This window comes from Crocodylus siamensis, chromosome 1, assembly GCF_052110815.1.
Source record: "Crocodylus siamensis isolate JL-2025a chromosome 1, ASM5211081v1, whole genome shotgun sequence".
NCBI classification, from domain to species: Eukaryota; Metazoa; Chordata; order Crocodylia; family Crocodylidae; genus Crocodylus; species Crocodylus siamensis.
The window spans coordinates 69923444-69949627 of record NC_143395.1 but is presented as its reverse complement, the minus strand read 5'-3'; the positions used below and the strand labels follow the sequence as shown (position 1 = coordinate 69949627).

General features: G+C 39.9%; 2 protein-coding genes across 4 annotated transcripts in view; one reads left to right on the top strand and one right to left on the bottom strand.

Moving 5' to 3' along the window:
* The first annotated feature begins 1661 nt into the window (after nt 1-1661).
* On the top strand, nt 1662-17833 carry GJB7 (gap junction protein beta 7). The gene is made up of 2 exons (XM_090036196.1): nt 1662-1789; nt 9864-17833. Exon 2 carries the CDS (start codon nt 9894-9896, stop codon nt 10689-10691), a length of 798 nt encoding a protein of 265 aa, XP_089892322.1. The 5' UTR covers nt 1662-1789; nt 9864-9893; the 3' UTR covers nt 10692-17833.
* A 244-nt stretch (nt 17834-18077) lies between these two features.
* ZNF292 (zinc finger protein 292) overlaps nt 18078-26184 on the bottom strand; it is a 98363-nt gene continuing 90256 nt past the window's right edge. For all 3 annotated transcript variants that reach the window (XM_090036170.1, XM_090036178.1, XM_090036183.1), the window contains one exon: nt 18078-25582. In XM_090036170.1, the coding sequence (XP_089892296.1) occupies nt 18413-25582 (7170 nt within the window). In that variant the 3' untranslated portion in view covers nt 18078-18412. The remainder of the gene's footprint in view (nt 25583-26184) is intronic.

The window sequence follows — 26184 nt, the reverse complement described above, 5'->3', positions numbered from 1 at the left end:
TGGAAGATCATTGGGTCCAGCCCCCCGCCCAAAGGGCAGGAAGTCAGCTGGGGTCATAGGATCCCAGCAAGATAAGCATCCAATTTACTCTTGAAGGTGTTCAATGTAGGTGCTTGAACCACCTCCGATGGCAGGCTGTTCCAGACCTCGGGGGCTCGGACAGTAAAGAAATTCTTCCTTATGTCCAGCCTGAAACGGTCTTGCAGTAGTTTATAACTGTTCGACCTCGCCATCCCCTGGGGCGCTCTGGTGAACAAACGTTCCCCCAGATCCTGGTGGTCACCCCTGATAAACTTACAGGTGGCCGTCAGATCACCCTTGAGCCTGTCCTTTTCCAGGCTAAAGAGCCCCAGGGCTCTCAGCCTGTTGTCGTAAGGTCTGTTTTCCTGACCTCTGATCATGCGCGTGGCTCTCCTCTGGACTCTCTCAAGCTTCTCCACATCCTTTTTGAATTGTGGAGCCCAAAACTGGATCTGGTACTCCAGCTGCGACCCCACCCAGGCTGAGTATAGGGGGAGACTGACATCCCGGGATTTGCTTGAGAAGCATCTATGGATGCAAGCCAGCGTTTTGGTCACTTTACTAGCCGCAGCATCACATTGCAGGCTCATGTTCATCTTGTGGCCAGTGATGACCCCCAAGTCTCTTTATTCTGCAGTGCTAGCCAGCGTAGCACTGTTGAGCTTATAAGGAAGCTGCAGGTTTTTCCTCCCAAGGTGGAGAACCTTGCATTTTTCGGTGTTAAACACCATGAGGTTCTCGTCCACCCATTTGCTGAGCCTGTCCAGGTCAGCTTGGATCACTCGCCTGTCTTCTGGTGTGGATGCTTTGCCCCAAAGTTTGGTGTCATTGGCGAACTTGGCCAGTCCACTCCTGACTCCAATGTCCACATCATTAATGAAGATGTTGAGCAATATGGGTCCAAGGACAGAGCCTTGGGGGACCCCACTGGTCACAGGGCACCATGATGATGGACTTCCATCAATTACTACCCTCTGGGTCTGACCATGGAGTCAATTTTCCAGCCAGCGGATCGTGGTGGAGCCAAGGCCACAGTTGGCTACTTTTGCCAAGAGGTGATCATGGGATACCAGATCAAAGGCATTTCTGAAGTCATGATATCTGATATCAATCTCTTCTCCCTTGTCCAGGTCATCTGGTCGTAGAAGGAAATGAGATTGGTCAAGCAAGACCTACCTACAACAAACCCGTGCTGGCTATCCCTTAGGATGTTGGCATTGGCCAGTCCATTAAGGATGGCCTCTTTAATAAACTTTCCTAAGATCTTCCCCGGGATAGAAGTCAGGCTGATAGGCCTAGAGTTAGCTGGATCCACTTTCCTCCCTTTCTTGAAGATTGGCACCACATTGGCCTTCTTCCAGTCTTCGGGCATTACACCAGAGCACCAGGAGTTTTCAAAGATCTGTGCCAGGGGCTGGGCTATGACGCTCGCCAGCTCCTTGAGTACCCTGGGGTGTAGATTGTCAGGGCCGGCTGACTTGAAGGTATCCAGCCTCTCAAGGTGTTCCTTGAAATATTTGCTTCTAGTCTCAATTTACTCATAATACAGCTTCCTGACAATACTAGACACATTACTGTTCTTATTTGTATAATATAATGACGGTATGAATGATCAGGTTACACCTGTTTAGATTACACTGCCAAGGAAACGACTCGGCTTCATTTTCAAGGCTTAAAGCACTAACTCCTTTTCTGGGAAATGAAACGTTAATCTGTTAATGGTACTAGTGAAAGGCTAGTTTAATTTTACTCTCCTGCTGTTGTCCAGGTAAGAAAGTTTGTGTTGTTGTGATAAATTATGTTTTTATTGAATAAGAAACAGTTTTTGTATCAAAACAAGAATGCAAATAGTCTTGTGAGAGCATAAGTATAAAATGTGGATATAATTCTAATTAAGTACAAGCTTGTCAGTTTTCCAGTGCACTGCTGATATACTTTATAAACAATAAACTGTTACAACTGCAATTTAGCTGTATATAAAACATGGTCAACATACTCCAATTTTATTTTTTTCTGCATGTTCCTAAGTTCAACTCTTTTGAACCAATTATTGTAAGCTTTAGTTTTATCCTTTGACAGCTTTTGTAAAACTATTATAGTAGTGGTCTAAAGTGTATAATTACACTTGCTAATATTTGGGACTATTGCTGAATATACTATGACAGTATCTTTTCTTTGCTGTGGGAGAACATGGTTATGTATTTGATCACATGTTAACGAGAACTCCAATACATACTGAGCAGATGTAAGATAGACAACATATATTTTATATGATTCTAGACATTTCAAGTATCATCTTTATGTAACTACATAATTAACTCAGAGATGAAGAGAAGTGCCGGGGGAGTGGTTTCTTCCCCAGAACTAGTTCTCTGATGTGGAAAAACACCACGCAGTCGAAGAACTGGCAAGCCATCTTCACTGACAGCTGCTGGGCTATTAAATGGTGCTTGCAGTCTGTCAAAGGCAAGCGTAAGCTGTTAGTGGGCTGGAACTTTGCAGCTACTAGCTATAAAAATGAATACCAAGAATGATTAAGGTTATGACACACACTTGAGAGATCTCTTCCGTGCAAATGATTCTGATCTTCTAACTCCCTTTAAAGGGGCCGATAGGGGAGGCAGGATGGCTGGGTTAATTTTAAGAGAGATATTTAAATTGCTGTTTAAAATGTGTCTAATCTAGATCTGAATCAGGCTCTTGAAAAAAGCATTGTTCTAGGTTTTTGGAATGCTGCCTATCACTGTTATGTCTGAGCACGTGACATATGTAGGGAGTGTAGGGGATTTGCAACACATGGCCGGGCTGGGGCTGGGGGGCAGGAGTGTTTTAATTTCCCTGAAGGGAGAATTTAATTAAAAAAAATTAGTATTACAGTAATTAATTTGTCCCATTTTGGAACGCTGGGGCAATCCTCCCAATATGTCAGCAAGGCAGGGAAGGACTATTACTCCCATTTTGCAGATGAGAAACTGGAACACAGCAAGGTCACACAGGAAGCCTATAATGGAGCTGGAAAAAAGTCTCAAATCAATCAAGTCCTAGTCCAACACCAAACCACAGAATCAGCCAGCATCCCCTAGTTTGTCAGTTTCCCTGGCTGTACAGATCTGGGAGGTATACTCTTAAGCTAATGCTTTTACATGTCACACATACAAACTTTTAACAGCTATTAATTTTACAGTTCTTGGAAATATGAGAATTCTGCTTAAAATATTTAATTCTTAAAACGATTTTTAGTATAATGTTGTATATTATGCATTCTGGTACTTCCATAATGCATGATGCTATGTGCCTTCCCCTGCATAATTCTTGCTATGAAGCTCTTACAAGCTAACAATAGACATGCTGTAATAAGAGGCTAATATTAGTAAGGTGCCAATAATTCAGTATGTTTGTGTGACCAAGACACTGGATTGGGTTCTAGGAGACCTCACTTCTATTTCTCTCTCGGCCACTGAACTGATGATTGACTTTGGATGTCATCTCCACCTCTGGATCCCTGTTTCCATCTTACCCATTGTCTTTTCTGTTCAGATGGTTAATTCTTTGCGGCACGGATTTTGGACCAGGTTCTCTTCCATCTATTGGGATCCTAAGTGCATTTTTGTGCCTAAGTATGATTCTGTTCTGCCCTTCTCAAGTCACTGAAACCATATTAATGCATCTGCCTTTGTAACACTCTGTCATCAGACTCTTAAGTGAGTCACAAAAAAACAGGGAGGAGGAGGAGGACCCACCCACCTTTTGTGTTAAATAGGGGTGAGATTTTGAGCAGGAGAGAATAGGATTGTGCTTTAGGGACCTAAATCCATTTATGCACTTAAGGTGGAATAGAATCTGGTCCTATGTTTCTTACCACATCTTTCTGAGGTATTTAAACTAATGGGCCCTTATCTCAGCCGGAACCCTTCATCACTGCCATATTATAAATAATTATAATAATCTGCTAGGGCTAGGGCTAGGGGTAGTATAGTTAGGGCAACCATATTATTTTAAAGGAAATCTGGGACACTGCCTTCCTTCCCCCTCCCCACTGATTCCCACCCTAGGCAGGAGGAGCTGTTGCTGCTCAGGAGAAGCCAGGCCAGGCAGTGCAGGTAGGCTGATGCTAATCTGGGACTTCTGTTTCCATTTTCACCAACTGGCTGGGGTTTACCTAATCTGGTGCTGTCCCAGCCAAACTGGGACGTGTGATCACCCTAAGTATAGTGCAGTTGTGTGTTTGCTAATGAACTTTAATAAATACATTTTTAGCTACCTAGTCTCCTACAGGCTTCAAAAGCAATGAATATGGCTATTTGGTTTCTGACTGCAACTTAACGCATTTTATGATGAAGAAGGGTCTATCCAAACAATGACAGAATCTAGACAGAATCTAGATCAAATTCATTTACCGGCACTATGTTATGCTTTGCTTTCCATGATGCCTGTCATCCAGAGATCTGATCTTTACAAAGCGGGCGTTATCCAAAGTGGATATAAAACAGTCTATATTAGATAAAGAAACTGAAGTTGGCAGCTTGAGTTGTAAGCACAAAGAGTACCCGCAGCTCTCATTTACTTTAATGGGACTTGGCGGTGCTTGACATTTCTCAGTTTGTCTTTAAGGGACTCAAGCAGAGAAACTCAAAACAGAACCAGATCAAACTCCACATCATTCAATCACCTCTGGATCAGTCTCCAGAGTGAAGCTGATGTCTTACTGAGTTTACATAAATGTCACAATGGCTTTTAGTTTTTCCTAACAACTCCCATTGTATCTTTTTTAACAGTTTATCTTAGTCTCCTTCGTCTGTCACAGACAAAGGCAGATTCCTTGTCTTCTAGTGAACAGCACTGATATTATAATCAACAAGGAAAAAAAATCCTCTATATGGCACAGCCTGTTGGGCCAGTTCCAATTCTTACACACAGCTTGTGAGCCGAGCCCTCCCCTCCCAGATGGCCTCCTGACTTTTTTGTTCCTACCTCTGCAGTCCCACTTCTATTTCAGAACTAATGCTTCACATTCTTTCCACAAGCTCGCCAGTGTTTCCTGCCCGCCTTGCTGAAGATGAAATCACCATCCTCCTCTTGCTGTTCCCCACTTCTGCTGAAGCCTTACTTTTTATAACAGCTTTTTTAATTTTCTTCTGCACAAAGATACTTCTTCTGCTATGAAGATATCTACATTAATAAAACTGGTTGAAATCTGGATAAAATTTGCTTTGAATAATGTTATTCTGTGGGTGTATTATTCAGTGCATATTAATCAATCCCTATATGCCTGATTGAATGATAGTTATTTGATTAATAATTTATCCAATAATAAAATCATTTTGAATATATTATTCAGTAGATAATATTTAACCAGTTTAGAAGCAAGTGGTGCATGTTATCATGCTGTTCATTCAGCGCTTTCTTGAGGACTCTGAATCAGTTCAGCAACACTCTCTCTTGCTACTTACAACACTGCCTAATGGCTGACCAGTAGGATAAAGGTATTCTAGAATACCAGAAAGGGGAAACTGGATAGTTTCCTACAGTGTTTAGCAACTTGCCCTCAACACTTGAATCTGGGAAAACCTTATTCCATACACCTGAAATCTCAAACCCTGATGGCTTTTTTGGTTAAACACATGGTAATATCTTTAATGGCACCCACTAAAACTGTAAAGTTACTAAAAAACAACATTCCATTGCAATACTTTTCTTACATTAGCCAAGTGTTTTATGAATATCAGAATTTGACTTTAAGGGTAATTAGATCCAAAATAGGTATGCTGCCTTATGTGATCAAAGATAGGGAAAAATTTATTTTGATGGGTGCAAGGATATTTATGCTACAGAAGGTAGTGAAGGTGGGGATGGTTAGCATTGCCTATCTGCAAAAACCAGGACAGAGAGTCAGACTGGTTAATTTGTGGTTCAGTGGGTAGAATCCTTGTTTGCCCAGGAGACCGGGTTCAGTTCTTCAATGTGCATATAACTAAGCCAGACCCAGTCTGGCCTTTGGATACTCTCTCAATGGTCTAAAGGAGGGACACAAGGTCTGGGTAGCTCCCCCTACTCCATATTCCTGCCTGGGCATATGCATTGAGGGTCCTGGTGACCTCTCATGCATATTCCATGATCCAGAAGGATCAGTGGTTGCCTATTGGTAGAAATCAGCAATTATATCAGGGAAAAGGAACAGAGGGAGCTTGTTCTGAGGTTGTCCAGCTGGCACTGGAGGATGGGGTGGGTGAACTGCAGTCCCCTCCACCAATATGGATACTGAGGATACCAAGGTGAGGGGTCTCCAATCCACCCACCTCACTCTCCAGCATTGGCTGAAAAAACCCCAGACTGAACTCCTGCTTCCTTTCCCCCGTCTGTTCTGAAAACAGTGCTGGGAGTAGGGCTGTGCAGACACAAATTACTGGAGGTGCTCCATTTTGAAGCATCTTCATGTGAAGATGCTTACAGAATTGGGTCCTTTTAAAGTGGTTTTCAGCCATGCACTTGTGTTTGGTCATGGCTGTAGAGCACTTTTAGGGGCCAGATCAGGTGAACATTGTTGCTTCTATCTGTGCGTTTGGTCACAATCTTTAAGTATATATGTGGGGAGAGAAGTAGGGTAACAGATGGCTCTTCCACATAGCCCATCAGACAAGGCTAAAAGCATATCCCATGGATGGAGCAAAAGTAAAATAAATTCAGACTAGAAATAAGGGATACATTCTTACAGCTAGGATAATGAACTATCGGAACAAACTACCAAGGGCTGTGACAGTTTCTCCATCACTGGGAACGTTTACAATTTAAAAGACATGCTCTTGTTCAAACAGGAATTAATACAAGAAAGTCCTAAAGTCTGTATTATAGAAGGTCAAACCAGATGATCACAATGGCTTCTTCTGGCCTAATTATAAATCTCTTTTAGTGTTAAGCAAATAATTTATAGAAGGCAGTCAAGTGTCACTGAGTCATCTACTCTAGCCTGCATTCTATACCTCAGCCTCTCATAGGGAACTGGACAGTTAGTCTCTCATAAAGGCTGAAAAGTGGATAGGGGATGAAAGTAAGAGAACAAAATTAATTACACCCTTGGGAATTATGCAACTATGCACCTGCACAATTTTTCACATAAGAGGCATGACCGTGTGCAATTGCATACGCTTCCATAATTTAACCGCAGTTGGCTTTATGCCTCCACCATGATGTGGAGGCACAGAGCTGCATGACTGGACAGCTGAGAAAGTGGAGAGAGGAGTTCCTTCCTGCAGGGGGTGGGGGATGGGCTTGGGGTTTGTGGGTGGGTGTGGGCCAGTTCTGCCAGTTCAGTGCCTCTACATGGGGTTTCCAGCACTCCAGTGGGAAGCTGCATGTGGAGGCAAGCAAGAGCCCACCCAGCCCGATGGTGCGTGACTCCGTGCCTCCATCTGCGGCTTCTGCTGGAGTACTGGAAGCCACTAATGGAGGGTGTCCCAGCCCAGCCTGATGATATGTGGGCTAGGAGCTGCATATCATCCAGCCAGGCAGGCAGCCACACATGGAAACAAAGGGTCAGATGCCATTGGGCCAGGTGGGCTCCTGCTTGCCTCCACACGTGGCTTCCTGTTGGAGTGCTGGAAGCCCCATATGGAAGCACAAAGCCCAGCCAGCCTAATGGCATGCAGCTACTGGCCTACACACCATCATGCCAGGCTGGCCGGCTCTGTGCTTCCATATGGGGCTTCCAGCACTCCAGCAGGGAGCTGCACACAGAGGCACAGAGCCTGACTGGCCCAATGGCACATGGCTTCTGCCTGCAGTGCCACAATCTGCAGGTACTGGCACAGAGCCAGCCTGGTTTGGTGCAAAGGCATGTGCCAGTGAGCTGAGCCAACTCCATGCCAGGACATGCAGGCGCTGGGATTCAGCCAGATGTGCATACTGCTGGAGGCTCTTCCTGCTGTGGCCATGAGTGCCCTGTGGCCCACACCCACCTAACCCCACACCCCCGCCCCTTCACAGCTCCCCCCACTAACCCCACACTCACCCACAAATCCCACACTCAACCCATCTTCATAAATCCGTCCCACCCCAACCCCCATCATATAAAGTACCTGCATATATTTCTAAAGAAGGTTCAGATAGTGTTACATTTAATTTGTAAAAATATATAAGTAATTAATTTTGCATATTCTTGTTTTCCTGTGCATAATTTGATTTTTTTCTGTGCATAATTTTGATTTTTTCTGCGCATAACTCCCTGGGCTGTAATTAATCACAAGCCCAAGGTAAATGAATATTGGAATAAAACTTACCATTTTCAAAGGATGTTTCAAGGAAATTTGGGCACTAGAACATTTTTTATTTTGGGGTTTTATATGCTTAATTGCCTATTGGACTGCATTTTTTGCCAAAACAAAAGTATTAAAGATGCAACTTATTATGGGTTTTTTTGAAAGACCCACATAGGCTGTTGAGTGATATGATACAGAGTTGCTATTGGGTACAACTAACAAATGCCAGGTGACACTTCATATGGTGAAGAATTCTAGTTTTATACACCAGTAGTGCATAGTAGTAACACTTCCAGAAGATTGCAGGCACTTTCTTTAGAACATGAATATACCTTGTTAAGAATGAGGGATGCTGAAATAATTCTTATTCCATTCTTGTCTGCAAATGGAACATTGTGCACATCCACATGGATTTATACGAAATGCTGCATTATATTCCAATGACTATTTCATGCATAATGCATGAAAGGCATTGGGAGCAGGGAGCAAAACCCAGATCCCTTCCTTCCAATGTGGGCTATAGTCCAACTTCTTTTTGTTGCTCTCCTGGCTCTATAGCTCATGCATTGCTTTCTGCCCAGTGCCCCAGCATCAAGGGGGATCGAGGATACCCAGAACCCTGTCTAATCCATTGTTCCAGGATTAGGGAACTTCTAAATGATAGATATGGACCCACCTCTCTGAGTGAACATGGCCTTGAACCCAAAGCCTTTGCTTCCAAGGGGAGTACACTAACTACTAAACTACAGGTAAAAAAATAGTTGGGGCCACTTTCCTGTTGCACGCTGGAGGATGCGTATCAGAGGTGACAGTACATACCTCTGTGTCTATTACTGGCTGCCTGTACATGGAAGAACCATTTCTCCCTGAGTGAAACAGAGCTTCTCTCCTGAGGCAAGATGCACACTTTTTTGGTAGACTTAGACATCTACAAATGAATAGGTTCTGAACTATTGTATTTAAATGACCTCTAACTACCAAAACCTAATGGTCATTGCCACTGCCCATTTTTGTGCTGCATTCTTTCAAGTACTGACTCTGCACAAGAACTTCAAAGGCAACATACACAAGACTGGTGGCAACCTATTTCCCACCTTTTCTCTGGCATCGTTTTCCGAGGCAACATCAAAGTGCTTAAATATCAAAATCTTATGGGTAACAAAAAACAAGTGTTTATTTCAAATTATAGTAGGGTGAGAGAGGAAAACAAAAAAAACTTTTGCAAAGCAAGACTTTCCACCCATTTTATTGAATATACCGTGAGCATCTTCCTATTTTTGTCAGCTCTGCAGTAAAGCGTCTGGTGTAGATGCACCCAGGGAGCTCCATTTTCTGCTATACTGTTCTCAGCACCAGTTTGGGTACAACTGTTTCCAACGCCTGTCCTTCACAGCTGATAAGAGAACCAGCCAGAGAAAGCACAGATCATCAGGATTGAGATCTGCCCTGTGAATTGGAAATCAGTGCTTTAACTTTACTTTAGACTTGTTCAAACATTAGGGATATTGCATGACTCAGACTGAATATCCTCCCCCCACCAGCTGAGGGAAGGAAATTTCTTATTTTATTTTATTTTATTTTATTTTACAGCATTTTGATCTTCCTTGAGAGGAGAAAACAATGAGCTGGGGATTCCTCCGAGATCTCTTAAGTGGAGTGAATAAATATTCAACAGTAATGGGCCGGATTTGGTTGGCTATTGTGTTCATATTTCGCCTGCTTGTTTATATGGTGGCAGCAGAACATGTCTGGAAAGATGAACAGAAGGAGTTTGAGTGCAATGTCCAGCAACCTGGATGTGAAAATGTCTGCTTTGACCACTTCTTTCCTGTTTCTCACATCAGGCTTTGGGCTTTGCAACTGATCATGGTTTCTACCCCATCACTTCTGGTTGCTTTCCATGTTGCCTATCGTGAGAGCAGAGAGAAAAAGCACAACCAGAAACTTTACAAGAATCCAGGAAGCATGGATGGTGGACTGCTGTGCACTTACCTCATCAGTCTAATTTTCAAAACAGGTTTTGAAATTGGTTTTCTAGTTTTGTTTTACAAGTTGTATGATGGATTTAATGTACCACGCCTTATGAAATGTGATGTTAGACCATGCCCCAATACTGTAGATTGCTACATCTCCAAGCCTACAGAGAAGAAAATCTTCCTTGTTTTTTGTGGTATAACTTCATGCTTATGCATTGCATTAAACTTAAGTGAATTGGGCTATCTGACTTTCAAACACTCTTTGAAGTGTCTAAAGAGGTATGTCAAGAGAGGTCATACCTTGAAACGCGAGTGTCATGAGCTGAAATGCACTGCTTACAATGGAACATCAGCTAGAGTTCTGACCCATACCAATGCTTCACCCATGCTTTTCAGTCTCCTTGATAAATCTGAAAGCTGTCCTCCCGATTTGTCAGGATAAAAAATGTTGTGTGATGTTAAAATGAAGTGTTTTAATTTCTTTTATAAGTAGATTAAAAAAAACTTTGAAGTTTCTTCATTTTCAAGCAGAAAAAAGAGCATTGCTAAGAAGTGAGCTATATTTTTCTTTTTGTATTTCCTTCAGTGGAGCTGCTACATTCACTTGCATTGGGGATTTTACACATAGAATTATACAGGTTTGTCCAGAATGAATCAAGACATAAAAGGATGGCATTTTCACTGAGCTGTAATATAAATATTGATGCATGTGATAAAATCACATGGAACAGATACTTGGCTCAAAAAGTTGTGTTCTGAATATTTTATGTGACCGTTTGATGCAAGCCTAAAGAGGCTTTTTGTATCTAAAGCTGAGACTTTACAGCTGGCTAGTACACTGGAAATGGAAAATTGAGCGTATCCAGTTATATTATCCTACCAGTTAAAAGCCACACTGGAGTGGATGTTTGAAAAACACTGGATTCTTAGGTGTCCCATCTGAAGCAAGTTTGATAGTCTTAGCCTTCTCCTATGAACATATTATGACATTTAAAAACTTAACAATAGAAATGTTGAGTATATAGAAACCCAACATTTTTTTAAAAGTATTTTAGAATTCCTAAGATGAACATGAGCCTGCAATGTGATGCTGCGGCTAGTAAAATGACCAAAACACTGGCTTGCCTCCATAGATGCTTCTCAAGCAAATCCCGGGACGTCATTCTCCCCTTGTACTCGGCCTTGGTAAGGCTGCAGCTGGAGTACCGCATCCAGTTTTGGGCTCCACAATTCAAAAAGGATGTGGAGAAGCTTGAGAGAGTCCAGAGAAGAGCCACGCGCATGATCAGAGGTCAGGAAAACAGACCTTACGATGACAGGCTGAGTGCCATGGGCCTCTTTAGCCTGGAAAAGCGCAGGCTCAGGGGTGATCTGATGGCCACCTATAAGTTTATCAGGGGTGTCCACCAGGATCTGGCGGAACGTTTGTTCACCAGAGCACCCCAAGGGATGACGAGGTCGAACGGTCATAAACTACTGCAAGACTGCTTCAGGCTGGACATAAGGAAGAATTTCTTTACTGTCCAAGCCCCCAAGGTCTGGAACAGTCTGCCATCGGAGCTGGTTCAAGCACCTACATTGAACACCTTCAAGAGTAAATTGGATGCTTATCTTGCTGGGATCCTATGACCCCAGCTGACTTCCTGCCCTTTGGGCGGGGGACCGGACTCGATGATCTTCTGAGGTCCCTTCCAGCCTTAATGTCTATGAATTAGAGAAAAAATAAAGTTAGAGGATGGTCACCAATTAAATTGTCAAGGTCCTATTCAAAATGTGTAAATGTACTATTACGAAGAGTATTAGTTAGTTAATGCTATGGCTTAGGGCAAGGTTGGCCAACCTGTGGCAGGAGAGCCACTAGTGGTATGGTCAACCTCTGAATGTTGGCATGTAGCAGATCGGGGAAAGGACAGGCAGCACACTACCAGGTAGGACAAAGCAGAGCATTATCAGGGAAGGGGGTAATAGCAGGAAGGAGAAACCAAAGCAAGAGATATGGGAAAGGGGACTGGAGTAGCACTCAGGGAGGGTGTGGGGCTAATTTGTGGGATGCCTGCCAGAAAGGTTGGCTCCCATTGGACTAAGGGACAGATAAAAATTAAACACTTATTCCATAGAGGCTGACTTTTGCTAGGTAGTTGGATGGCAGACAATTTAGGATAGAATATGGTATAGCAATGGGAAGGAGTATGAAAAAGCATCTATTTTTAATGGAGGAAGTAAACGTTGGTTGAGAGGGTTGAGAAGTGAGGCTGGGCTGGCTGGGAGGAACATACTCCTGGGTGAGGGGTAGGGGTTCAGGATTGGGTGGGGTGTGGTAGCATTTTCCTCTGCTTCTCTGGCAAAGGGTACATTTCAGAGCACTGTTTGGAAGATCTGTTGGTTATTACATGCTACCCTAATACTTTGCTTTTATAATTTATTTTTTACTGCAATTTCCCCTGAGCCTTTTCTGGGGAGGGCAGCATATACAACTAACAAACGAACAAATTAATTTTGTGATGAACTCCATGGGGAAAAGTACTGAACCAGGCAAAAATACAGACCTTTCCAGCTTCCCTTTCTGTTTCATTTCTAGTGTCATTTTGTTCTGACAAGACATAGTGTCTGTGTTCATTTCTGGAATTCTCCCCTCACAACCTCTTTTAAGGCAGAAGGACTGTTGTTAGGAAGCATAAATGGTTTAACCACCTGCTTTTATACATACACCCACCTCTGAAAATGGAAGGTTACTTAGCCTGTGATAGTCCAGTAACTAAAAAGCTTAATTTGCCTCAATGATCTCCAATAACGCATACAATGGTTTATGTCTCTCTTGGAAATAACTCTGGAGAAAGAAAATGATGCACATTAACAAATGTTAGCAGATAGGCTAAACACAAAGAAAATAACTAATTTCTCAAATAAATAAAGCTTTTTTTTTTGGGGGGGGGTGTAAGGGATAAAACTATGCCATCTTATTACAGTCTTAGCATTCCTAAAATCAGCTCAAGCACTGAACTGTTTTTCAAGCCTATGTGTGCACTTGCATTGTGTTTATTTTTTTTTTTACTGATTGTGAAACAATACATTTCTATTGTGGCTGTTTACAGTTGCAACAGATTTGAACTTTTTCTCAGATGCCAGACTGCCAGCTCGTGGCCAGATAAAGATTTGCATCTTGAATAAAATGCCGTACCAGAGCAGGTAACAACAGATAAAGCAGGGATGCTGCAATTGATTTTATCTGGTCTTGCCAAATATGCTTTTGCAGAATTCCTGCAAAATTTTCTATGCATTTATCCATGTGGAATATACCAAACTATTTTCAAAAACAAGCTTTGATACAGCTATCACATAAGAAAGCATCAGGCACTGACTGAAGCAAGTTTTTGGCCACCAAACTGAGCCTATACAGCTGTTACTACAAGTTATACCTTTATAGCCTTCCATTTTATGCACTACATAGATTCTTCTCCAAGAGAAGAAAAAGAAGGGGCTAACATCAATGAAAGGAAAGTAATTTTATTTCTAAATCGGCTTTAATTTGCCAGCTACTGTTGATAATTAAAAAGACCTGAGAGTGCTTACCTGAGAGAGACTAAGGATACAGAATAATGCTAGCATAGGCTTTTACTTAAATGCTTTCGTTGCTTTTCAGTAACCAAAACATTCTATGAACAGAGCCCAAGCTGGTTTTTGAAAACTACCTCTTAATATAAGAGACTGTGTGTGCAGTTGGGCAACAGATAAAATCTTAGTTCACAGGCAATGTCAACATTTCTAAATGTTTCCATTCCAATTAAAAAACAAAACATAATAAAAATTATAAAATATTTCAAAACACTGCCAAAATTAAAATGGTTTGTTTTGAAGCAAAGCAGGAACTTTTATCAAAATGAGATGCTCTCTGAAATGCCTGAAGTATACCAAAACCAGCATTTTTCATTGAAAACAATATTTGAAGGTAAAATTTCCAATCACAGCTCTAACCTTGCATAACTATCCCCATCGATTTGTAACATAATATCCAGCTGTACCACTTTCCTGTATGGTGGTATTAGGAAAGCATTTGATATAGTTACTGAAAATAGGAAACAGATAACACACAAGCCAACTCTTCTTGGGCCACCACCAGAAAGGGGCTTGGGCCGAGGGATGAACAGTGATGACTGGTTCCTTCCATTCTAAACCATGATTCACGACAGCCCTATTTTGTAGGTTCCAGTCTCCCTTAAACCTTTTGTATTTTAATGCTTTCTTCAGGATTTCTCCGATCCACGTCTGAAATTCTCTTTATGTTGTACCTTGTCTCATAATGATTTGTAAACTGAGCTCCCAAGAGAAAGCTTGAAGCTTCTTTTTTCCTCAAAATTAATCCAGAACCGAGGAATAGAAAAAATCCTCTCTCTTTAAAAAATATCTCTTCAAAATATATTTAAAAAGTAAAACTCTTTAAGTGCACAAATAAAAGTGATGCAAGGTTTCTCTAATGGAAAAGTGACGCATGTGTTTCATACACATTCATGTAACTTGAAACAAACTCATCTCAAACATTTAAAAACATAAATTCCAAGTTTTCATTTTTTAAAAATCTCTTCTTGCCTTGATAAAAATGTTTTCAATGCTGATGAAAATGATACCTTTGTGGAAAACCTGTTTTCCTATGTAGTCATACATAAGCTTTTAACCCTTCCAAATCCCCTTTACCTTATACAACCATCGCCTCAAAGACTCCTCTTTCTGGTGCAGAGTGTAAGATCCTCGGTAGCAGCTGCCTAAGCTAGTCACCTGGATGGTTCTTTGCCATACGTGGAACAGCAACTTTCTCATCTTTTTCACTAGTCACCTAAATGACTCACTGGTAGAGTACAGAAAGGATATATGCCCTTGTTTTGTACACATGCCAACCCAAAACAGATCAGCCTTTTGGCTCCATTGTAGCTCATACCCAAGTTGCAGTTTACATTAACCCATGTTTTGTTTTGTTTTTTACTTTTCTGGACTATACCTCCCAGCTTAATTTCACATCGCTTACCTGAGAGTAGACCAGAAGGAAAAAGAGCACCCAAAAGATAAATGACACATTTAACAATATCATCTACAACCCACTTTTTTGTTGATGCTAAGACTGAAGTAACCAGGCCTTAGGAGGTCTCTTTCTACCATTTAAGGATTTCAATTTGGAATTAAAAAAAAATTACTACCAAAATCAGTCACACTTTAAACGTCTTTTACTTTTGGTTTGAAATTCTAAAAAGAGCAGGCCTGAGGGAATATACAAAAGATGCCCCCTTTTCAGTCACTATTCTGGGTAGAAAACACAATTTTATGAAACCTCAATATTCTGTGAACTCCACCATGTTTCAAATCACAACTATTTTTAAAAAATTAAAATGTTTTATTTAAAAGGAAAAAAAATACCACAGTGTGGGAGTAGATTACATCATAATCAGGCTAACCAATATCAATTTAACAGGAAGTAGGAGCTAATGACTTTTTTCCTACAGCACCCACAACATCTCATATGCCTGACTTTTTTCCTTAATGTGAGGGCAGATGGAAGATGGGGAATAATAATATATTTTCTTGGAGATCCTGTCAGCCAGTGTTAGGGTCCAAAACAGAAACAATTTCCTGAATATTTATATCAATGGAAAAAGTTAGGGGATTTTAGAATGTGCCAGTGTACAATCCAAAATGTACATAAGGAAAAATGCTGCCTTCAAATACTCATATGCTATTTCCATTATACAGAAAAGCATGAGAATCTAGGCTCTAAGGCATGGAAAAATTATATCAATTAGAAACAAAAGTGACTTGTGAGCGGTATATATTCATTTAGTCTGAATGAAGTGCAAATCATAGAGTATATACCTTGTGAATGCAAACTCTTAAGAAATTGTTACATCTTACATTACAATTAAAAAGGCGCCAACACAGGTCAGAAATTCTTTTAAAACTTGAGATCTACTGACAGTGTACCACTGATCGTCTCATAACCATTCACTCAGAAGTGCCAGAGACTCCAAGGAAGATTACAGATCTTTCCTCAAGATTGGATGATCAAGAGATATGTTCTAGACAACCACAACTACTGTACTTGAAGCTGAAGTCATTCAAGGAAGTGCTATGGCCCATATGATGGCGGTTAGACTAAGTGATCACAACAGTTCTTTCTGGCTTTGAAATATCTCATGTGTTTTGTTTTAAACATTTATTTTTAGTGTGCATGTTTGCGTTGCCATTTTGGAGGCAGCAATAGTTCAGTGGCTCAAAAGAAGTTGAAAGTTCTTACTGAAAGCTAACAGACTCACTTCATTCAAGAGCTCATGATTGTGAGAAAGATGGTACTCAATTAAGGATCAGATGACAACAGAGTCTTCAAAAGTTTAAATCCTATAATCTCTCCTGCTTCGTACATCTTCACTCTCAAAGCAGATAACTCATGTGGCTCTGAATTTAAGTTTCCTTTAAACTAATATTCAAGTAAACTGTCAAAGATTACAGGTGAAAAGTTTAAAGCAATCAAGTGTAGTATTTAATGCAAAGAGATTTACATGGAAGTGAGGCAATTCTGTAGAAAAATCAAGACAACAGCTGTCAAGATAAAGTCCATTTTATACCACTGAAGGTAGTTTATGTCCAATGACTGAGGGAATCCAAGGAAAAATATTTTTGGTACCACACAATACAGCTGGCTTGTTCAGTTTGAGATAAAGAATGATCTTAAATTTTCAATACCACTTTCCATTTTCTTGGATAATGACAGCTTCCACTAATGTATTCACTGTTTTGGTTACTACACAGATCTGATACCTGTCTTTTCAATTAGCAGCATACAGAGTGATCACTCAGAGCCTACTTATGGCAAGTGGCACTGCTCCCAAGGTTCATTCCAGTGGGGAAATACAGAGTAGATAAACTGTTTCCAAATACAGTCAGCAAGAGGAAAGGAAGTGCAGAGAGAATCTACGCCATCTGCTGAATACAGCCACTTAATTTTGTCTGTAAGATTAGAATTTCACTTCCTTTTCAGAAAGTGCTTTGTTTATTCAGTTTCAAATGCTACGGCATGAGGACTCGTGTTTTTATAGATAGATACCAAAATGGTATTATCAAAATAAACCATCTGCTTATAAACCCACTATTTACAAAAAAACTGCTTTTGAAGTAGCATTTTTTAACAAAAAGTTAAACTATACACCAATCTAAGTTACAGAAACAAAAATAACCTTTATAAGATCACATGTATAAAATAAGAAATGAAATGTGATTTTATTTAAGGCAATACTGGGCTACTTCACAAATCACCACCTCAAATATATACACTGCTCCACACTACTAATTTTCTATCACATTCACAACAGGTTCTTTAATACCAAATGTTGTTTTAAATCTCCAATGTAGCAAACTATTTTTATTCACATTTCCATTTTATTATGGAATCATAAATGCTTTGTATCCAATTAAAAGCAATGAAAAATGCAGCTATAGGAAAAACTATTAAATTTGTGGTTTAACTACATATGAGTATCATCCAAAGATGCTGGATGTTAAAGTTTACAAAAATGAGAACTGTGTCAGCAGGTGTTTAACCTATGAAATGTGATCTTATGCAGCTCCTCTTCTGTAAATAAATGCTTTATGCAAAATAAACTGGCTATGGCAGACTTATTTTGTTTTAGTTCAAAAAATTCTTAATTTAAAATGATTAAAGGACAGTTTTAAAAACTCGATCACTTAGTTACAAATTAAAATTCCGAATATAAATGTGTCATTTAATAGTTTAGACTTACAGACTGCTGGTGGCAGCAAATGATTTACAATAATAAATATATACAAAAAATGTATCTACAAATAAAGAGTACTGTTATACATGAGCAGTGACCTGGTGGAAGATACCAATCACAAACAATTCACAAAGATGTATTCCATGGAAAGGACGATTTGATAGAAAGTTGAGGTTTTGATCAACTATTTACAAAACTGAAGCAAATGATTCTGTTCAAGTCCCATAGGGATAAAAACAAATAAGAAATTTACATGACGAATGTCATGTTTTTTGCTAGGTTAAATCACTTCAACAAAATAAAAAAGCTTCACAATTACTAGCATGCTTGATGGCTTCCTATTCAAAATAAAAATGTATTACAGGTCATGTTTAGAGAACGTTATTAAGTTTCAGTACTGTGAATCCCCTGCCTCTTTACCCACATTCATTTCTTTTGCAGCTGTAATCTCTGAATCATTCTCCCAATGTCCTTCAAGTTTTTTCAAACTGACGGTAGGTTTCATTTCCTGAAGTTGCTTCAACACAAGTGCAGTGTAGTCTTTAAGAGTTTTGTCTAAAACTATTTTTACATTACCACTACACTGGAGCTGCGATGGATTGGCAAACTGTACAAAGGTTTCACTTTCAGAACACGCCCATGTGACAGTACTACCTGCCAATAAGGTCTTTTCAGTGGATTTTCTTGAGTATGAATGGGACCCTTTTTTGGTTCCACTGGTATGGTAGTCTCTGTCAGCATTTTTCTTTTGCTTCACAGCAGACTCTTCAAGGAACTTGAGGAATGAAACTTCAAATCCCATAGGCTTGAAAGAACTCCAGTCAAATGTTGTAGGTTGTTCTTCAGCAGTTTGAATAGCAACAGCAGTCTCTTCCTCCCTATGCATGCTACTTACTTCAACTGGCAGTACTTCAGGTTTCTCAATTTTTCTTCTTTTATTCTGAGAGATATTTTTTTCTTTATTCGCTCTCTTTAAATTATTTGACTTTTGCTTTTCTGAGCTGGTTTCTTGCAAGTCACTATTTACACTGGATGAGGTCTTTGCTTGATTCTCAACACTCATGCAATCCTCATTAATCAATTTAGTAATGAACAATTCTGTCAGTTCATCCACTTCATCTTTTTCACCTTTGCCAATTTCACCTTGTGGTAATGTAGACGTACTTGAGTCATTACTAACCTCTGACAAACAAGGATCAGACTCTTTCACATCACTTTTCTTATTAGGCTCCTCTTGTTCACCAGATGCCTCCTTTACTGGTGTGGCAGAATGTTTCTTGGAGACAATGAGAAGATTTCTATGTTGTGAAGTAAATGCCTTAGATAATTTATGACACTTATAATGTCTAATTATATTACTCTCACTTGTAACAACTGATGAACATCCCTTTATCATACAAGGATATTGTGTTACAAATCGGCTTGTACACTCAGATAAGGCATCATTTCTTGCCTTTATTGAATATACATTCTTTCCACGCTTCAGTGAATAAGCCTTGTTTTCCTGAATTTGCCCGCCTTTTGTATTCTTGTTTTCCAAGTTGTTGGTTTTCTTTCGTTTGGTCTTTATTGGCAATCTGTTTCCTTCTTTTCCCGACCTATTGTGTTTCAGTCCTCTATGTTTAGCCTTTAATGGTTTCTCCTGGTTTGCCTTGCTTGAAATATTTTCCTGACCTGGTGTTAAACGCCTGGGTCTTATTAGATGATCTTTATGCTTGTCATTATGTTTGTTAAAAATGTGCCTTAGCAGGTTGGATCTAGTTGCATAAATACGGTCACAGCCCTCACAATCGCATTTGAATACACCATCCTCTTCCACTTTGTTTTGCCGTATCTTAATTCCATGATCTGTTTCAAGATGTACAATATAATTAAAATATGCTGCAAAAGAAGATTTACAGTGAGACTGATCACAAGGAAATTTTCCAACATCCAGGGCTGATTTCATGCTTCCAATTTCCTCAGGAGACATCTCATGAAGCTTCATGTAATGCTGTATCAGACTTGTAACCTCCTGAAATATTCGAGAGCAGTCACTCACCTCACACCTGAATTCTTTCACAGTCTGTTTGGTTTCAGTTTCATCACGTTCTTCTTTATTTGGCTCACTTTCTTCTTCAACCTCCACAGAGAAAACAGGTAAATCTGACTTGTGTACAGCCTGATAATGAAGAATTAGATTTTGCTGTATTGTAAAAGCTGCAAAGCAGCCTTGATGGACACATCGGTATGGCCTATAGGGGCTATATCGGGTAGGAAACTCAAGAGATTTAGTAACGGGTTTCCTGCGTTTTCTTTCCTCTTTTTCTTTCCTATGTCGTCTAATTTTGCGTACTTTTGGTTGTAGCTGCATGTTACTAACAGATGCTGCATTAAGTTGCTCTGTAGGAATAGTAACCGCCTGTGGAGGTTTTTCCAGTTTTTCAGGAATATTTTTTGTAGGAATTAGTTTTTCTAGGATTTTCATAGGCTCTGTGACAGCCTCCTTTACTTCAGTTCCTTTAGCTAACTGAGGTTCATTTTTATTTTCTATTATTAGACTTTGCAGACTTTTTATTTCAACAGGTTGTGGAGTTGCATTTATATTTTCATTTTGAGATCTTCTACCATATGGTCTTTTTATTTTTAATTTTACCATTTCCTCTGTTGTAAAATGATGAACAATCTGGCAGTGTGCTCGGAGATTAGAGTTCCTGGTAAATGTTTTCGGACATGTAGTAACAACACATTTAAACGGGGCATACTTCAGCTGATGCTTCTTGATTTCCAGTATCATTTCTGGTGTGTACTGATGCACTTTGCCATAGTGTTTAAATAATGCATCCTTTGTCATAGCACTATAATTACAGCCTTGGTCCTGGCATACAAAAGGCTTATGGACTTTGTCACTGAACTGAATGTGACTTGTCTCTGAAGATGGTGGGGCAACAGATGCCTTCTCAGTTGATACAACAAGGGCAGGAGTCACTGGTACAAGTATATCTGCTGGAGGTTCCTGAGATACCCTGTCAGACTCCTGAGTGGTCGAATCATTTTCTAATCTCAGTTTCTGCAAGCCTTCTAAAATTCCCAACATCAGAACATCATCCTTTTGAGAAGATTCTGACTGAGAAGAGTTGTTCGCTGCACCAGTGACATCTGCAGTGTGCACTGCAAACTGGGTCTGGTTGGTCAATTTAGTATTTTGTGAAGCATTTGCTGGAGAAAGCTCTGCAGTATTAATGTGCGAGTCCTGTGGTGACTGAATGACAGCATCCTGGATTTCACTTTTTACCTCAAGTATCTGGGAATTCCTGGCAGTCTTAATTATTTCCATGGTTTTCTCAAAGTTTTGATTAACACTGTCTTCTGAAATCTGTAGATCAGAATTTCCTTGAGCACAAGAATTCATTTGGGAGTCACCATTTTCCGTCTTTATTGTTAAAGGAGCTAATGCTGCATGAGACTCAAGATTACTTTTGAAGGTCTCTTTGATACTGGCCATGAACAACTGATTGTCAACACTATTTAGTTTCTGTGTAAGATTTTCCACCAATACTTGGGGCTCACAGTTTGCAGGCATGTTTGACTGAAAAGTATCTGTTGGTATTTGCACACTTCCTTCAGTGCTTTTGGCTAGAAGTCCCATTGCTGTTAAATCATTTACTGCTAATTTCTGTGAAGTGTTGGGTGTAAGCAATGGAGCAGCTGTTTTTTTCTTTCTCTTTGAAGCACTACTCCCTTTCTTATTCAAGCTACTAGGTACTGAATTCTTAGGACTACTTATAACGGAAACTCGTGAACTATTACCTGCAAAATTCTGTGTTGCTGCAATCGAATTAGAAAATGAGCTAGAGCACAAACCGTTTTCAATAGTCTTTAACATTAAATCATCTGTTGCAAAAACAGGCAAACTGCTGCATTCATCTATTGAAGAAATTTTGGTGTTGAGGGTCCTGTTTTGGTCTGTTAGCAGGGTACTTGGGTTGCAGACTGTCTGCAAAAGAGGCGATACAGTTGAATTGGAGAGAATCGAAGTATTCATCTGAGTTGTACCAGTGACATCACTAGTTGTAACTACATGTGGAAGCATTTCTGTATTATCAAATGTACTTGGAATGCCTGCAGTTTCCAAGGCTTGTTTAATAATTTCATTACCTTCCGCATTGCCACTGGCATTAAAGTTAGTCACATTAGTCCGTGAAAACATCTGAAAAAAAGCATTTGAGCGATTTTCAGCTGCAAGCAACTGCAGGAACGATGGGTCCTTAAAACAAGCTTCTGGGTTAAAGGCAGACTCCTGGGACTGCTGCATGTTTAGCGTATTTGAGGAAAGAATCATGCTGGCAAGCAGAGATTGTCCATTAGTCTGCAGGGCTTCTGCAGAAATTTCTGATTCCTCAAAAGGTTTACAGTAGGACCGTTTAGATAAGTGACCACCAAGTGATCTGGGATTAGTAAAAACTCTGAAACACCTACTACAAATGAATTTGCCATCTCTAATAATGGCTGGCCATTTGGCTCGCTTGTTATGTTTTGGTTTCCTTTCTTTCCCATTAGGACCCCGTCCACGATCCTTTTTCATTTTTTCTAAAGCTGGTTGCTCAGAGGTGGTTTCACTGAAGTTATTTCCACTGTTCACTTGAGAAGGAAAGATTTGATCATCAATAGTTTCTTCCTTTGGAAAAGCAGAACTAGCATTTCCTTCAAGTTGTGATGAAAAATGATTTGTATTGTTTTCCAGCTGTGAGAAGACTGAATTTGTAGCATTATCTGCTGGTGAGGGAAAGAGAGAACCAGTTTCTGCAGGCAAAGGAAGGAAAGGATCTGAGCCACTGTCAATATTCAAAGGCATAACTGTTTTTGCTAGATCTTCCAATTGTGAAGGTAATGTTGTATTAGATAGATTTTCCATTTGGGAACATAAAACATTCTCAGGTTCACTTTTAATACGAGAAGACAGACTTGGATTTATGACACTTTCCACAGTAGGTAACATAGGATTAGTCAAATTTTCTAAGTGGGCTGGGAAAAGTGTATTTGAAACATGCTGCAATTGACTGGAGCAAGTGGGATTTACACTGGTTTTGTTTTGTGGGGTAAAAGCTGCATTGTTAGGATTGCCTACTTGTGATGGCAAAAAGTATACAATCTTTCCATCATTTGGCATATTCTGTAAATTGCTAGGTTTTCGTGGTTTCTTATTCTTACGTTGCATTTTAAAAGCAGCATATTGATCAGGATGTGCTGCCTTCATATGTTTGCCAATACTTTGTGAAGAGTTGTAGCTTCTAGTACACCCCTCAACTTGACAATTAAATTTTTGAACTGGTGCTGCCGGTGGTACAGTTGAAATAGAAGAACTGCTTAAGCTGGACTGTGATGAAACAAATGTAATAGTCTCTAGTGGCTTCAGAGGCAGATTATACAGATTAGCTGCAGCCTTAATACTGTCATCAAGTTCAAGTTTGGATATAGGTACATTGTTGTGATACCCTGCCTGGTTCTGCATGCTGCAAGGATTAATAATATCACTTGCTTGTCTGTCTACATTTTTTGATTCAAGAACTTCTGGTTTTAGTGTGTTTAAATTTACAGAAATATTCTGAATATTCTGTGACTGACTAAAACATTCGTTCTCCTTTCTTTTCTGGAAAACTGGAAGACAAGAATCTTCAGCTGCTGAACACAACTGCTGGACAACAGATTTACTGTTATCTATTCTACTGCCTGCAGCAGCTAACTTGCCCCTTCTGACAAAGTTATCCCGGATCTTCTGGCTAAGAGCAGGTATCTTAATATTACTGCCAGGAAATGTTGTTTCTGTCTTTGCCGGGCCAGTGACAGGTTGTTCCAAACCATCAGCAGGCAGGGAATTACCTTGTGTAAACAAGCTGGCTGCATTCTCAGTCCCAACTGCATCTGCTTTGATTTGATCCCAGACTTTACCTTCCCCTTCAGTAAAGTTACTTGTATTACTGTCTAGAGGAGGTGCTGATTCTTCTTTTACAGTGACCCCTTCAGTGTTTTTATTAGCTTTTGAAGGTTGAGTATGATCCGTTGGATTAGTCTGGCATTCAGTTTGTAAAACCTTTTCGGGCTGCTTATTATGATCCTCAATGTGTCTTTCTAGCTCATTCTGAGAACGATAAACTTTCCCACAGCCTGTGAATTTGCAGGTATAGGTATTATAATGTTGTGCTTCATGATCATAGAGCAAATATGCTTCTGAAAACACTCTGCCACATTTAGGAAACATACACTTTGCCCTGAAAACTTGATGCTCTTTTCTATGAGTCAACAGTTCAGCATAACTGTTAAAACCAGCCTTACATTTCATCTGTATGCAGATATAGGGTTTGCTGCCACAGTGCATTTGCAAGTGATCATTAAGGTGAGTAACACTTACAAAATGTCGTCTACAGTACTGGCAAATCACTTTTTTGCTCTGCATTTCAAGAAAACGTTTAGCCTCCTCATTATCTTTGTGGCCCTTGGCATGGGCAATCAAATTTTTGAAATATTTAAATCCCTTTTTACATAATGTTACAGGGCAAGTGAACTCATTAACAGGCAACGGCTTTTGAACTGGTATTATTTCTGGTACATACGGTTTGTCTTTGTCATCGTTTTCATCGTCTGAACCATCATTATCATTAAACACAATGAAGTCTGCTGAATAAAGACTGTTCTTTTTAATGGGTCGCTGTTCCTGCTTGGATATAGCATCAGACTTCTGATTCTCATTGGTGGTTGCTATTTTAGGAGGTCTTCCCAGTCTTCTCAATGGTTTCATAGCAGCCAGTCTCTCTTTGCTGGACTTCTTAACATGTAGAGTTACATGAGGAACAAAGGTTTCTTTAGAATTAAAATTCTGTGCACATATGGGGCAACTGTAAATTCCATCTTTATAGTGTTTTTGTGCATGCCTAACTATTCTGTGACCAAGGAATTCTTTGTCGCATAACACACAATACTGCATGTAAGCTTGCCAGTTCCTGAACCTTGCGGATATGAATCCTCTCTCTCTGAGTTTTTTGATTTCTCTCTTTTTCTGCTTTTCATCCCTGATACCTTTAAGGAGGCTAGTAGCTTCATCAAAACAACCAGGAAATCCATTCACAGAAGTTTCTTTATTCTCCTCTTGGCAGTCCTCAACTTTCTCATATACTTCACTATCATTCAACTCATCTATTGAGGACACAATGGATGCCTCCTCTCCCATCAATGCGAGACACTGACGTTTTAAGGTTTTCCAGTCCCAGAATTCTGGATCAAAAGGCCACTGAGTTTTCAGTACAAGTAAAAGCTCACAGCGTAACGAATTTGGTATTGGAAGATTCTCTTCATCATACTTCTGGTCAGGCTGATTATACAGCATTTCAACAGCATAATATGCATCCACAGTAGGCTCAAGAAGAAATTCACTCAATTGACAAGCACGTTTAACTTCCAAGTCATCTGGCAACAAACAGGAAATAGTCTTGCAAATAGATATCTTGACATCTGCATTTTCACTGGATTCCAAACGTAGTGCCTTCACACACAGTTCAATGCAGGTTGCAAGTCCAGCCGCTTCAATCTATGAAGAGGGAAACAAAGTTTAAAGATTCATCTTACTACAACTGTGCTTCCATTTGTAAAATACAAGATAAATATCATTGCTCAACCCTGAATTTCAAGAAAGTGTAAATGCAAAGCATAATGTGCTTATTATTCATATTTTAACCTTTAAAAATAGCTAATTATTAGCTCTCTTTGTTAGAACTGTGAGCCACTATGGATTAAACAATGAACACTATTCTCTGAATTAACTGCTAAAGGAATCTAAAGAAATCACCTTTATAAATTTACACAGAACTGTGAAATACAGTGCAAGTGTTCTCATACTGTCTTGTCAGACCCATCTGTTTCAGGATTGTGTATTACAGTAGTACAGTCTTCATATCAGTGAAGTATTGGGCCTTTTCTAAATAAAGGTGGCCAACTGTGCTAGAGTTATCTGCAATGAACTAACTTGATACCAGATTTACTGTCATTTCACTTAGTTGACAGTACTACAAACCTTCATGCAACTTGCTCAGTCTATTTCTTAGTAAACCAGTCCCCAATAAATATAGCATTAGGAACCAAGTGACCAGCCATCTGTGGCAAACCTCTTAAATTGAACTGAATTTATGGATC

Bases quoted from the DNA above. Each gene is read 5' to 3' on its own strand.
- GJB7 (XM_090036196.1), top strand. From the start codon at position 9,894: ATGAGCTGGGGATTCCTCCGAGATCTCTTAAGTGGAGTGAATAAATAT.